This window comes from Agelaius tricolor, unplaced genomic scaffold (assembly GCF_023055355.1).
Source record: "Agelaius tricolor isolate 1412-34295 unplaced genomic scaffold, bAgeTri1.0.p SCAF_15, whole genome shotgun sequence".
Lineage (NCBI taxonomy): Eukaryota > Metazoa > Chordata > Aves > Passeriformes > Icteridae > Agelaius > Agelaius tricolor.
In genome coordinates, this window is record NW_027269275.1 from 14,806,815 (window position 1) to 14,820,265 (window position 13,451).

General features: G+C 53.1%; 2 protein-coding genes and 1 long non-coding RNA gene across 9 annotated transcripts in view; 1 reads left to right on the forward strand and 2 right to left on the reverse strand.

The window, feature by feature from the left end:
* The window catches only part of CTCF (CCCTC-binding factor), a 34,628-nt gene extending 31,159 nt beyond the window's left edge, over positions 1–3,469 (reverse strand). The window contains exon 1 of one of the 3 annotated variants that reach the window (XM_071440623.1): positions 3,336–3,469. The gene's annotated coding sequence lies outside the window, so the exon portion shown is untranslated. The remainder of the gene's footprint in view (positions 1–3,335) is intronic. The other 2 variants (XM_071440626.1, XM_071440621.1) reach the window with 2 other exon arrangements.
* LOC139596372 (uncharacterized) lies at positions 2,692–11,208 on the forward strand. The gene is made up of 2 exons (XR_011681311.1): positions 2,692–2,910; positions 8,171–11,208. It is a non-coding gene; the product is annotated as an uncharacterized lncRNA (long non-coding RNA).
* The window catches only part of RIPOR1 (RHO family interacting cell polarization regulator 1), a 30,819-nt gene continuing 28,405 nt past the window's right edge, over positions 11,038–13,451 (reverse strand). For 4 of the 5 annotated variants that reach the window (XM_071440619.1, XM_071440614.1, XM_071440616.1 and 1 more), the window contains exons 20-22: positions 13,297–13,380; positions 13,010–13,100; positions 11,038–12,008 (exon numbers count right to left, since the gene is read on the reverse strand). In XM_071440619.1, coding sequence (XP_071296720.1) covers positions 11,911–12,008; positions 13,010–13,100; positions 13,297–13,380 — 273 coding nt within the window. In that variant the 3' untranslated portion in view covers positions 11,038–11,910. Of the gene's footprint in view, positions 12,009–12,726; positions 12,791–13,009; positions 13,101–13,296; positions 13,381–13,451 lie in introns of all 5 variants that reach the window. The other variant, XM_071440615.1, reaches the window with a different exon arrangement.

The window sequence follows — 13,451 nt, forward strand, 5'->3', positions numbered from 1 at the left end:
TTTTACAATACTGAGGAAAACTTCACTTTAGCTTTAATTTACATTAGATACCCAAACTGAGTTGTTCTGTGTACAGTTACTTAAATGTTAACATGATCTGAAACATAAAACTCCCTACTCACCTTCTGTTTATTCTGCTCTTCTTTTTGAGGTTATTTTTGTTAATCAGAGAAAAACAGATCACTCAGCTGAGCAGCAACTCTTTAGTTTTCATATTAAATATGTCTGCAATAAGCATACCTCACTTAATTCCTAAAGACTGATGAATTATTGGAGAGATCTGGGAGAAGCAGCAGAACAGGGTGTTGTAAATGAAATTCAAATATTATTCAGCACAATGAAAAGCAGTATTTTTAGCTACAGTCAGGACAGATTCTTTCTAAGTTTCAGTAAAAAACCCAAAAGAACAAGTGCCACGTATGATCTGAGCCATTGTTACCAACACTAAATATAAACAACAAAAGGGAATTTCCTGGATCTGTGTGTCTCTAAGACCATGTAGGTTACAGAGTAGCAGAGCTTGATACTATATTGACATTTCAAGGTTTAGTATAACAAAGAGTGAACTGGGCATCTGAACCAAAGCCAAATGGATGAACAGGGGTTTACAGCTAAGCAAATGAATCAGTACAGTTCAGTAAGTTATCACACACAAAACAAGCAGTCAAAGCTTTAGTTTCTTTCAGCTCTTGTCAGTGTGTGTCCTCGTGTTCAGGTAAAGCAGTGGCTGCTCCCTTTTACACACATTTCTAGAGCACCTACAAGCACATTTGAGATCCTAAAGCTTATTACTCCCTCGAGCATTCCCTCTCTGGTAAAGAGGTAAGAGAAGCTAAAGTTGGCAGGATGGGGAATTAGGGAGTTTTTATGCAAATATAATCAATAACATAGCTGAAAGAGCTCATGAACAAAAAACTGCTTGGACAGAGCAGGGAGAGCTATCCAGAGGTCAGTGGAGCCTGTTTAAATACGAGGGATAAGTCCAAGGAATAGGCTGGCTTTGGTCCAAGAACAGACAGGCCTAATAATATTCAACATCCAACTTCCAAAAATCCAGAAAAGCAGGAGTTCTTGGACATGAAGTCCTGAGGGGAGGAGAAGAAATTAAATTCTAGAGTAGGCTGTGCACAGAAATTCCTTAGCAAGTTAGTAATCCCATACAATTAGATTTCTCAGGTAAATGCTGAATAAAGTCAAGAATAACACGGGTCAGCTTCTGGCATTTCAAGACACAGCCCTGGGAGCGCGGCAGGCGGGTATCAACCTGCAGCCCCAAGAGCTGGTGAGGATGCACACAAATTAGCTACAGATCACAGTCAAGATCCAGCCTGCTCACATGAAAACAGCTCTTGAAATAGCTCCTTCCCTCAGAAACTCTGCAGGCACAAGTCACCAGCAAACTTAACGCTGTAGTGACAGTTCTCCAAGCTCTGTCTGAAATGGACGAGCCTTGCTGTATTATTTCAGTTGCAGGGCCACTGGAGGCTACAGGAACTCGAGTTTTGCACGTTTTGCTCAAATATTACTCCTCAAAAATACCCCACAAAGTTTCTTGAACTTTTCTGTGCATCCTAATAACCATCCATGCAGAGCGGATGACCTTAAAACTGAGCTAGCCCTAGACATCCAGAAGAAAAACAAAATGGAAGTAAAAATCCATCAACCTAGAAAAAAAAAGGCAGCAAGCATTGCTTTGCCCTTATACTAAAATTCAGTTCTGCTGATGTCTTCAACACTGAAGGAAAGTGTTAGGGGGATCGTTTAAGTAAGAACAGCTTGAATACAGCACAGAATTATTTCCAATACTCAACGGGCTCCTCAAATTCAACAGGCTCGGCAGAAGATTAATAACCTGGAGAATTTGAGAAGATATTTACACACTTCCTGCACTGAAACAAAAAGACGTACACTGGAAGTGGTAAACAGTGTTTTAGATGCAGTGTTTTAACGACACCTCTGGAGTTTATTACTAGGATTCAGTAACTGGTCAGAGATGAGGAACAGCCATGCATGTATTTAAGGGGAGAAATGCTCGGCAAAAAAATAGGAAGTCACAAACAGGAAAACGAGCTCATTTTCACCAACAGGCAAGTCCTAAGGATCACACTGAACGGAGAAGGATCCATACCACACGACAAAACCCTTCTACCGAAGTCATTTCACAAGGTTAACACAAGGCCAAATCCGATACCATATAAACATATATTCTAAAGAAATCTAAAGCTGATATAGAGAACAAACAGCAAAGCGTTTGGACACAGAGCATGTGCGGTTTCCTCCTCTGCATCACAAAAAGAATCGGGTTTTGTGCTTCCCCCCCCAAGCAGCACAGACCCATGGAAGGGAGGGAATAAGGCCGTCCTTTGCCATGAGATTTCGGGCTCCATCCCCGGGCAAGCGCCCGGCTCCGGAGGCCCGAGAGGTTCGCGGGGAGGTGCCCCGCGAGTCGGGCAGCCGGGCCAGGTCCCAGCAAGTGACACAGCTGCTCGGTGGCAGCCCAGGTGCTCCCGATCGGAGCCCGAAGCCCCGTGGGGACCCCGGGCCCGAAGTGGGGTGGCGGGGACGGGACGGGGGGGGGAAGGGCGGACACAGAACGGCGGGGCCGCCGCGCTCCGGGAGCGGCGCGGGGGGTGCGGGGGGGCTGCCGGCCGGTCACCGCGGCGAGAGCGGGCGCCCCCCAGCCGTGCCCGCCCCGGTGCTGCTGCATGGCGCTGCTCAGCCTGCCTTGCAGAGGGAGCTCGAGTCCCGCTCTGCGCCTCGCAGCGCCTCTCACTCCGCCGCACACGCCAGCGCAGCGAGGCGGCGGCCGGCGGGAGCGGGACACGCAGCCGTCCCCGCGGGCAGCGCCCGGCCGGACAGCGCGGCAGGACACGGGCGGCGGGCGGAGGGCGCCGGGCGAGCCCCGCGGAGGTGCGAGAAAGGAGAGGGAGCGGTAGCGGGGCGGGAGGGGAGCGGGCCCGGCGGGGCGGGGGAGGGGGGGGAAGGAAGGGACGTGCGGGACGGGAAGGGAAGGGAGGGGGCGGTAATGGGGCGGTTAATCAGCGCCGGTGGCGCGGTGGAGGAGACAAAGGAAAGAAAATGGAGTCGGGGCCGGCGGGTGGCGGCGGCCGCGGAGGGAAGGAGGGCGGGCGGCCCGGGCGGTGCCGCAGCCCAGCGCCGCGCTGTGGGGAATGGCGGCGGTGGCGGCGGCGGCGGCGCGGGGACGGTAGAGGGAGACAAAGCCCCCCTTGCTGCCCCGGCGGCGGCCGCTGCGGGGCCCCAGCCGCGCCGGAGCCCCATCGTGACACCTAGAGGCCGGAGAACGCGACTGCAAACCCCCCGCCGCCGCCGCTTACCTGCGCCCCGCGCCCCGCCGAGCTCCCTCCGGCCGCCGGGCCCCGCCGCCGCCCCGCGCCGCCCGCGGGCCCCGCGGAGGAGCCGCCGCGCCCCGCACGCCCCGCCGCGGCCGCCGCCGCTTTAAGCGCCCCGGCACCAGCCCCGCGGTTTAATCGCTCCACAGTCGCTTTCGGACACAAAATGGCGGCGGGCGGGGCACAGTGCGCACGCGCCACCCAGCGCGGCTCTGCCGCGGCCGCCGGCCCGGGCGGGGGGGAAAGGGGGGGCGGGGGGGGGGCCGGCGCGCGCGGGGAAGCGGCCGCGCGGGGCAGGCTGGGAGCGGCGGGCGGGGCGGGGCGGGGCGAGAGCTGGGAGGGGAGCAAGGGCGCGAGTCGCGCGCCAACTTCAAACGCGCGGGGCCCGCGGCGTCACCCGGCGCGCGCCTGTGCGTGCGTGCGTCACCGCGTCACGTGCCGCTGAGGGGCGGGCGGCGGGGGGGGGCCGGAGGCAGCGCCCCTCCCTCCCCTCAGGGCTGCGCGCGGGCCGGCGTGAGGGGAGCGCTGGGGAGCTCCTGTGTTAGTACTGCCCCGAGATCCCGACAGCGGCGGGCAGTCCCAGCTCTGCACGCCGCTGCTCAGCCGGAACTGACCCTTCACCTCAGTCAAAAGTGACCCCTTCGCCTCAGCCAAAAGTGACCCACTCACCTCAGCCAAAACTGCCCCTTCACCTCTGCAAAACTGCCCCTTCACCTCAGCCAAAACTGACCCCTTCACCTCTGCAAAACTTCCAAAGCAGGAGGCTGTGCCTCAGCTCCGTGGGAAGGAGCTCCTCAGGAGAATAAGGCCACAGAGAAAGTCCATCCTCTGTGCTGAGGAGGGATTTGGCCTGGTTGAAAGTCCCAAACTGTCCTTAAGCTGGAAGAGGAGTCAGTACAATCTTGAATTAATCAGCAGGAAGGTCATAGGACAGTTTTGTAAATACCAACAATTGTCTGGAATTGGGGTCTACAGGGGAAACCATGTGAGGAGTGGCTGAGGGCACTTGGCTTGTTCAGCCTGGAACAGGATGCTGAGGGCAGAGCTCACTGTGGGTTTCAGTGGTGGCTGCTCCCTGTGACCAGTGACAGAACCTGAGGGAACAGCATGGAACTGTGTCAAGGGGAGTGAAGCTGGGTATTAGGTTCTTCACCCAGAGGGTGGCCAGGTACTGGAACAGGCTCCCCAGGGATGTGGTCACAGCACCAGGCCTGACAGTTCAAGAAGCATTTGGACAACATCAGGCATGTGGTGTGATTCTAGGGGATGTCCTGTGCAGGGCCAACATTTGGACGTGATGATCCTTGTGGATCCCTTCCAACTCAGGAGATCCTAGGATTCCACAATTCTGTGATTTAAGATGGTGTTTTCCTGTTGTTTTTAAGGACCTTAGGCTTGCCAAGCTCATAATCAAGTAGGACAAACCAGCTCCAGTCAGCTTCAGCACAGCAGGAATGGTAGATGTGCTGCCAGGTGTTCAGTAGGGAGCTTCTGGGAAAGTCAGAAAGGTTGATTTCCATCAGAAGTTAGACACCATGGTGTTTTCTGTCCACAGCTTATCCCCAAAAGGTGAAAAGAGCTACAACACTCTTGGTGAAATGCATGAGTGAGGATACTCAGGGGCTTGCCTGTCTTTTATTTGCTGCAGTCTCCTGAGTTGCTGAATCTTCTGGGTTTAACATATTTTCTCATCTCCAGCAGTGCTGTAGCAGCCCCAGAGCTGATTGACAGGCAAGCTGAGGAGAGGAGAATTCTATGAGCTCAAGCTGCATCCTCTTGGTATTTTCTTACCATAAATCCATGTGAAATGGAGCAAGAGTAATGGGTTAAAATATTAATAGTTCAAAAATCAGACGCATTGGAAGGAAGCTGCATTTTTTTTTTCTCTTACTCCATCAGTTGCTGGAGGACAATAAGGCCAGGAATTCAGAGAGAAATCTAAATGTAAAGAAACCCCAACACAAACCTGTGGTGGGAGTTTTAAGGCTGTTAGAATTGAAATCCATGTTAAAAATCTTTCCTCCAATTTGTGCCTCTTTAGATATCACTGCAGGTTGGGGTAAAAGCTGTTCAACAGCCCAGGCCTTACCACAACCTGCTTAACAAGTGACAAACCCATCAGAAAAACATTAGCATACATTAGCATGTGTAAACTGTCCCTTAAATGCTGGTATGAATAATGGTGATGCCTTGCTGAGCTGTGCTGTGGAGAGGAGGGTCCCTCTGCCAGGGCAGTTGGGCTGAGAGTGAGATCAGGCCCTGACCCGGCTTTACGGGTTTCTCCTGCTTAAGCCTAAGCTCTCTCGAGTCCTTGCAAAGCAGCAGAGCACCGTGGGCTGTGTTCTGAGTACCAGTACTCCTTTGGAGGTTGTTGACAACCCAGAACAAGTTTCCTTCTCAGGATCATGACAGCAAGATAAGTCCATTAGCCTGTTTCAGTGGGGCATTGGCAGCTTACCGAGGAGCCAGAGGGGATGAGCTGTGTGGGTGCAGCTTTGGCTGAAGGAGAAATAAATTATCTACAAAGCAATGGTAAAAAGCGGCCATTAATTATAAGAGGTGATGGTGTAGCCCACAACCATGAGCTCCTGGGTCTTCATTGCATGAGAAATTTGAATAATCAAAACAATATCCACAAAGTGGCCATTAATTTAAGAGGTGGTGTAGCCCACAACTGTGAGCTCCGTGGTTTTCATTGCATGAGAAATTTGAATAATCGAAACAATATCCTGAATTTGAAGGAACCTCACAGGGATTTTTGAGTCCAATGCTGGACAAGCAAAAGCTTTGCTAAAATAAAAATAAAAAAATCCCCACATCCAAGGCCTTCCGTTTAGCCACTGGATGAGTTGGTGTAGAAGGAAATTAAGTTAGCACAGCACGAAGAATCTGCTCAGAACATTTCTGTGGTGTGAGTTTTAAAAAAATCACGTACATTCTAAGCTGTCAAGCCATCAATTCTCACGCTGCAATTTTTGGGAGAATGGCATATCTTTCGTCTGTAGCCATGAATTCTGCTTTAAGCTCAAAATTTAGATCAGGCACGAATCAAAATGGAGAGGAGCAGTGGCTGCGTGTAAAGCTGTCTCTTACCTTGCTTTAGCTACTCACCCAGGGCAGGGTGTAAATGGTTGCTTATGATCCCTCTGCCTTTTGTTTGAGCCATTCCATGGCAAACGGTCGCATCTTTCTAGTAGGAATGTCGCTGCTTAGGATGGAGAGGTTTTTTGTCCTGGCAAGCACCTATTCATGGACTTTACCTGCCAGGAGCGTCCCGGGCCATCCACCAGCGAGTGCTGGGGGTCTGCCCTACTGATCCTGGGTTTCCTCACTTGGAGGCGCTTTTGAGCTGATTTGCAGGGAATTCAAATCCCCAGCTTCAGTCCTAACTGTGACTGCTCCTGAGTATCGGTCTCTGAGCCTGTCCAAATGAGACACCCAGAGGCAGATGCTCCTTCTAGAGAAGTTGCCTGAGCGAGGCCTTTCCCAGAGACACCTTTCCCATGAGCACAAGGGGAAGAACTGAGGCCAAGGAGCTCCCGACCACCTTGCTGAGGCCCCGGGTGGGCTCACCCTCCTCATTCCAGCTCTGAGCTTCCATCACCTTCACAATCCCTCAGGAGTCACCACTCTAAGTCAGCTCTAAGGAAGGCAGTAGTCGAGCTTGAGGGCATTAAATTAAGTTTTGAAGGCTGCCTAGAGCACCATTTGGTCTCTCTGTGAAACAAGGCCCCAGCTGTTACCCCAGGAGTGGTCCTTGGAGAACAAGCCCATACAGATGTGCCTGACAGCCCTGCAAGGAACACGTCAGTGCTCACAAGGAGGCTGTTGCTTTGCTGTGGTTCAGCTCAGGCTGCTTAGCTGTTCCAATCATCTCTAAGTGCCCCAGTGAGTGCCTTGGAAACATGATTTCCCACAAGCCTGGGAAAAGGTGGGAGGTCCAACTTTAAGATTGCTCAGACGGTAGAGTCATAAACTGCAACCTCCAAAAATGACTTTGCATCAAGATTTAAGTGATTTCTAACACAAGGGCTGATTGGAGCTTGTAGTGCCACAAAGTGGCAGTGTCTCCTTGGGGTCATTCTGGCTGGTGGCTGCTCTTGGTGTCAAACCCAGGCAGCTGCACCAGCCCAGATGCTGTGCAAGAGGAGGGAACATTGTGCTGATGGTCTTCAGGGGCTCCTCAGGACACTTTCCCAAGACTGGCAGGTAAAAAGGGACACTGCAGAGTGCTCCAGAATCCGTATGCACCCTTCCAATTAAAAGGAAAAAAAAAGCAAAACCAGCAGTAAGCAGGGAAAAGGAACATCTTCCCCAAGCCAGAGCACATGGATAATGTAACTGTGACACAGACACCCTCCCACGGGCTGCAGCTCCTGCAAGAAAAGCAAGTAGCTGCTGAGCACAAGCACGTCCGTACGGGAGGGGGATGTTTTAAGTGCTGACACAGATTTGGCTGACAAACGCGGTGCTGGCACACTGTCTCCTTTGAAATAACAAATGCTGCCGCAAAACGTGCTCTGCAGTGCTGTGTCTGTCCCTGGGTGCTGTGAAAGTGGCTCCCAGGGAGTTCACCCATGAAGCTGAGAGATCTGAAAATCAAGACCCTTTGTGTGAAGTTTGGTCCTGTGGAAATGGCAGTCCTGCAATTCCAGGTGACCTGGTGGTGTCCATAGGGCAGAGGTCTTTGGCAGTGCCAGCAGAGACCCATTCACAGCAAGGGGCTGGGCAATAGATTCTTAAGTTAATCTGTTTGAGGTTTTTTTTCCCACATGTTCTTACAGCCACATAAATAATGGGATTATTCCTTTCAATTCCAGGAGCAGAGTCATTTTGTCCTGGCCTGCAGCTCCCTGCCTCCCCTGACAGAAGTCTGTTTTCCTGCTCTGATCTCTACAGTCAAGGTGTAGCTTATCTTGGAAAGTGGAATTGTGCTGCTGGGAGGGGACAATGTTTTGGCAGGGCAAGGAGAACACCCAGGTAGGTGAGTGAATTAAATTAATGGCTTTGGCCACTGGGGCACTGGGCTGGGTTTTTTTCAGCAGTTATTGCAAGGGGAAAAGAAACCAAACCAAATTAAATGTGTGAGAGGGCTGGGCCACTTTGCACCTCTCAGTTGCTCTTGTCTGCGGTTGCATGTGCCAGCTGGGACCTACATCCCTCATCTCTTGCTGCTCAAGCTGAGAGTGTGATGCAATGCTTTGGGAAAAGCACTGTGTTTCCCTCCTGGAGCTTGTCCAGTCCCCCAAAGCATGTGGAAGAAGGCTAAGGGATGAGTGATGCAGCAGTGTCCCCTGGTTAGCCCTCCCTGAAAGCCCATCTGCAGATAAAACTGCATCCAGGAGTGGTCATGATGAGGGGGTGTCCCAGATGGGACCACAATGCACCACAATATGCTACATTCTGCCTGAGCCAGCCCCAAAAATCTCTGCTTCAGTGAGGAAGGAGGAAATCAAGGCTGCAGCCTCTTGGGATGTACTTAGAAACCCTGGGAAGCACCAATGGATGGGCCTTGCTTGGCATGGGAACTGTAGATTCCGTGCTCTGCTGCGGATGGCAGTGCCCCTGCTCTGGCATGGGTGACTGGCAGGACTGAGGGGATGTCCCTGTCTCTGCTGCTTTTGGGGGCATCTTTGCTGCTCTGAACTACTCCCAGGACCATATGGGCCACTAAGATGATTAAGGGATTGGAGCAGCTGTCATGAGAGCTGGAAAAATGAAGGCTTGGGAGGGGGGTTCTTGTCTGGTTGGGGGTAAAGAATCTCAGAATAGTAAGGTTGGAAGGAACCACTATGGGTCATCTGGTCCAACCTCTCTGCTCAAGGGGTCATCCTAGAGGGCATTGGACAGAATTGTGTCCAGATGGTTTTTTAATACCTCCAGTGAGGGAGACTCCACACCCTCTCTGGGGAACCTGTTCCTTTGTGCGGTCGCCCAGCGAAGATGTGTTTCCTCATTTTCATGTGGAACTTCCCGTGCATTAGTTTCTGCCCATTGCCTCTTGTCCTGTTGCTGGGCATCACTGAGCAGAGCCTGATCCATCCTCTGGCACCCTCCCTGCAGATACTCACAGACATTGATGAGGTCCCCTCTCAGTTGTAACTTCTCGAGGCTGAACAGTTCCAGCTCCCTCAGTCTTTCCTTGTGAGAGAGATGTTCCAATTCCTTAATCATCTTTGTATCCCTCTGTTGGATCCGCTCCAAGAACTCCATGTTTCTCTTGTGCTGAGGAGCCCAGAACTGGACACAGCATTCCAGATATGGCCTCAGATATGGAGGGGCAGGATCTTGCCCTGCTGCCAATGCTCTTCCTAATGCATCCCAGGATACCAGTGGCCTTCTTGGTTCCCAGGGCACACTGCTGGCTAAGGGACAGCTTCTTGTCCACCGAGACTCCCTGGTCCTTCTCTGCAGAGCTGCTTCCCAGCAGGTTGGCCCCCATCAGGTACTGGTGCATGGAGTTATTCTTGCCCAGGTGCACCATCATGGTGGAGGTTCAGGGATTTAAACCAGCAGAAGGTGATGGACAGGGTTTGAGAAGAAGAGGGCAAATGAAGTGAAACCACAGAGACAGGTAACAGAGAGAGGGGGAGCAGTTCTGGAGGCCCCCAGCCCCACAGTGACACCACACAGGGTATAGGAGCAAGGGGCTCAGCTTCTCTACTTCATGATGCAGGCAGAAATATCCCCCCTTTCTGCCCAGCCCAATCGGGAGGTGGCACAGGACCCAGCAGTCTGCCATGCACTTTGTAGCCTGATGCCACCTCCTCCTTGGTGGGGCAGAAAGCTCTGTGTCACCAGCCACATGCTGCCAAGGCCACTGAACTCAGGAAATTTAATAAAAGCAGTGAGAACCAGTCGTGTTGTGAGTGTCAGGGAGGTGGCTCCCACCATGCTGCTGCACTATGCTGTCACAGCCGCCAAGAGGGCAAAGTTCCTGGGAGAGCCAGAGGAAGCAGTGCTTCCTTCTCAGCAAGCTTCTGAAAATCCAGCAGTTCGTTGGTGCTGAGGAGCTGCATAGGAGTGGCAAAAAAACCTCCAAAAAACCTCCAAAAAACCTCCAGCCTCAGGGAATGTGGTGAGGGACAAGCAGCAAGGGGGGACACAGAGAGCAGCCTCCCTCCCAGCCCAGTGGTGTGTCCCTCACACAGTGAGGTGGGGACAGCGGATATCCTGGGACAAGGCACAGCCAGTTAGGCAGAGCAGCTCACAGGGTGGTTTAGCATTCCCTGTCACACCCATCCGGTGTGGGAACATTTGGGAACATGGCCTGGCCACCACAGCTGCTGCAATCTGCTTCCAGTGCTGGACATGGGTCCTTACTGGTCCAAACTGGAAGTCAGGGCCTAGATAACCAACAGCAGCTGGAGATGGGGAACGTGTGGATTTACACACACACACACACACACACACACACACACACACACACACACACAGGGCTGTTTCCATTCCCAGGGCAGCCCTGGTTTTGGTGGCCCCCCTCCTGTGTGGCCACCTCCTACTACCTTGGGTGATGCATCCCATGCTCAGCAGCCAAATTTTGGCAACATTTGGCTGAGTTGCAGGGCCAGAAATCACAATTATTTCCCATGACATCCCCTGTCACCCTCCAGGCAGCTATGCTGACACTCAACTTGCCCTGCCCCAGGGCACTGGGACCAAAGAAACACCCTTACAGCGACACCAACACTCTTTAAAGGTTTTTATTTCTGCTTTAAAATCAAAATTAGTCATTCTCTGTAATTACATTATATATAGATTTATAGAGACAATATAGAAAAGAATTTTTTGCTTTTGTTTTTCTGCAAAAATCTGTAAATAAAAAATAAAATAAAATAAAACAAACAAACAAAAAAAAGGTGGCAGCTTCTGTCCATCCGTCTGTCTATCCCTCTATCGTTCCTCCTGCCCCTGCCCTCCACAACACTTTCCAACAGGCCAGGAAAGGCTCTGGGCTGAGGCCACATCTCACTACACTCCCTACAGCCACAAGCCAGGGAGGGACAGGAGCACGTGGAGCTGGAAAGAAGAAACGCCAGCAGAATATATTAATATCTTATATTTCATTTTATTTAAGTCCTGGGGACTCCAGGTGGCAGAGGGCAGCAGTCCCCATGGCCCTGGCAGCTCCTGGAAAGAAACAGCAAGGTTTCCAAAGTGCAGGTCCTTCCGGGACAGGGCGCGTGCCCTCGAGCAAGAGGAAGGCAAGAGGAGGCAGAGCAATCCAGTACCTCTCCCACCACCCCAGTCCAGGCAGCTGTAGTGGACGAGGGGGGCAGGAAGGGTGGACTCCCTGGGTACTTTAAATAGCGATCAGAGGGAGGGATGTGCAGCGAGCCCCCTGCCCAGTGGTGTGGAGGTGGCACCCGTGGGGCCGGTGGCCAGGGACAGGGAAGCGGTGCTCCGTAAGGCAGAGTGCGGCCATGGCGAGCTGCCGGCGGGCGGGGTAATACTGTGGTGTGCTGCCGGGAGCGGAGCTGCCGGGTCCCCAGTCCGTGCAAGCCCGGGTGGCCCAGCAGTGTCTTTGCCCTCAGGGGTGGCAGGCGGGTGTGCGTGGGTCTCAGAAAGCTGTACTGGCCATGCTGGCTGGTGCAAAGATCCGCGGGAGGCTATCCAGGGTCTCCTCCAGTCGCCGGTGAGCTGATTTACCGTCTTCCCCTGCAAGTACATGCCACGGTCAGTGATACAAACTGCAGAAGTTCTGTCCCCTGCTAATCCTTGGCCACCTACCCTGGCCTTTCCAGGGAAACATGCCTAATACCTGGTAGAGCTGAGCCTGCGTGCTATGGCCACAGCATGGAAACCTCTCTTGTTCTTTATAGCACACCCCTGGGCAGGTCCCAGCTGGGATCTGGATCAAAAAGTCCCCAGAGCTCCCGATTCAGAAGTTGCAAATCCCATTCTCAGCTGCCCATGCGGGACACGGTTAACCTGTGTTTCAGCTGCAGGACTGTTGGCTTGTGGAGAGCCTCACTTGGGGCCAAGGTACCAGTGCTCAGGGCTGTGCCAGCTCTGGTGGCTCCAACAGCTGTGCACATCTGCATGCACTGGCATGGGAGTCATAAGGGCTCTCCAAGAACCCCCAGGCACACATAGGGATGCACACATCCATGCTACAGGCTCACTCTGAGCTCTGCCTGCAAATCTGCCCGCAGCGGCCATCCCCAGCAAGAGATGGTGACATGGACAATCTGCTGGGACATAGGACACAAGGCATCTACATGTGTCGGGGTGCCAGTGGGATGTGCACTATCAACAACCAAGACACACAGACTCCAAAATGTGACACAGCTGACAGGCTCTAAGACAGAGACATTCGTGAGCAAAGCAGCCGGAGCAGGGACAAGGGATACGAGGACAGCTCACGTGTCCCAACCTGTGCAGCAGCTGCCACGATCTGGAGGCCTAGAAACACACTCAGATGGTTCTCTCAGGGCCATCTAGCAAATGATAAATAACAACCAGGCTTAGCGCTGTGGCTACAGGATGCCTGGCCCTCACTGCCAGCTTGTTCTTGCCTGGCAGAGCTCGGGGCATAATGAACCAGAGTGCATGGGGTAGCCATGGAGCCCCATCTCCCGTGGGCACTGCTGGCACCAGGAGATGCCACTTGGGATGCTGTGGGTGGGGAGCAAGCAGAGAAGCATCAGGACACTCACCGCACAGCATCAGGCTCTGCTTGGCTGCCTCCCGCACAGGCTCTTTGTCGGTTTGGCACAGGTAAACCAGCTGCTCGATGCTCTCCTTGGCCTGCAGGAGAAGGGACAAGGAAATGAGTTTTGGCTGTCAAGGCTGGAGCAGGAACACAGCCAGATGGGGAAGGTAGCAGAGGGCGCTGCAGCCCCATGGTGCAGAAAAGGCCCTCATCCTCTTTCTTTTCCTCCTCATTGTGTTTCCTCTTCCCCTGGAACATCCAGCTCTGCTGCCTCCTCCCCACATCCCTCACCTTCAAGCAGCCCAGCGCCGCACACCCTGCCACACGTGTCTGCACCTCCTCATCCTCCAGCTGCTCCAGGAAACACACGAGGGCCTGGGGGAGATGGGGGAGTCAGTGCCACCATCTGTAGCAGAGCAGGGGCAGCACCCCGGGGGCTGTGGCAC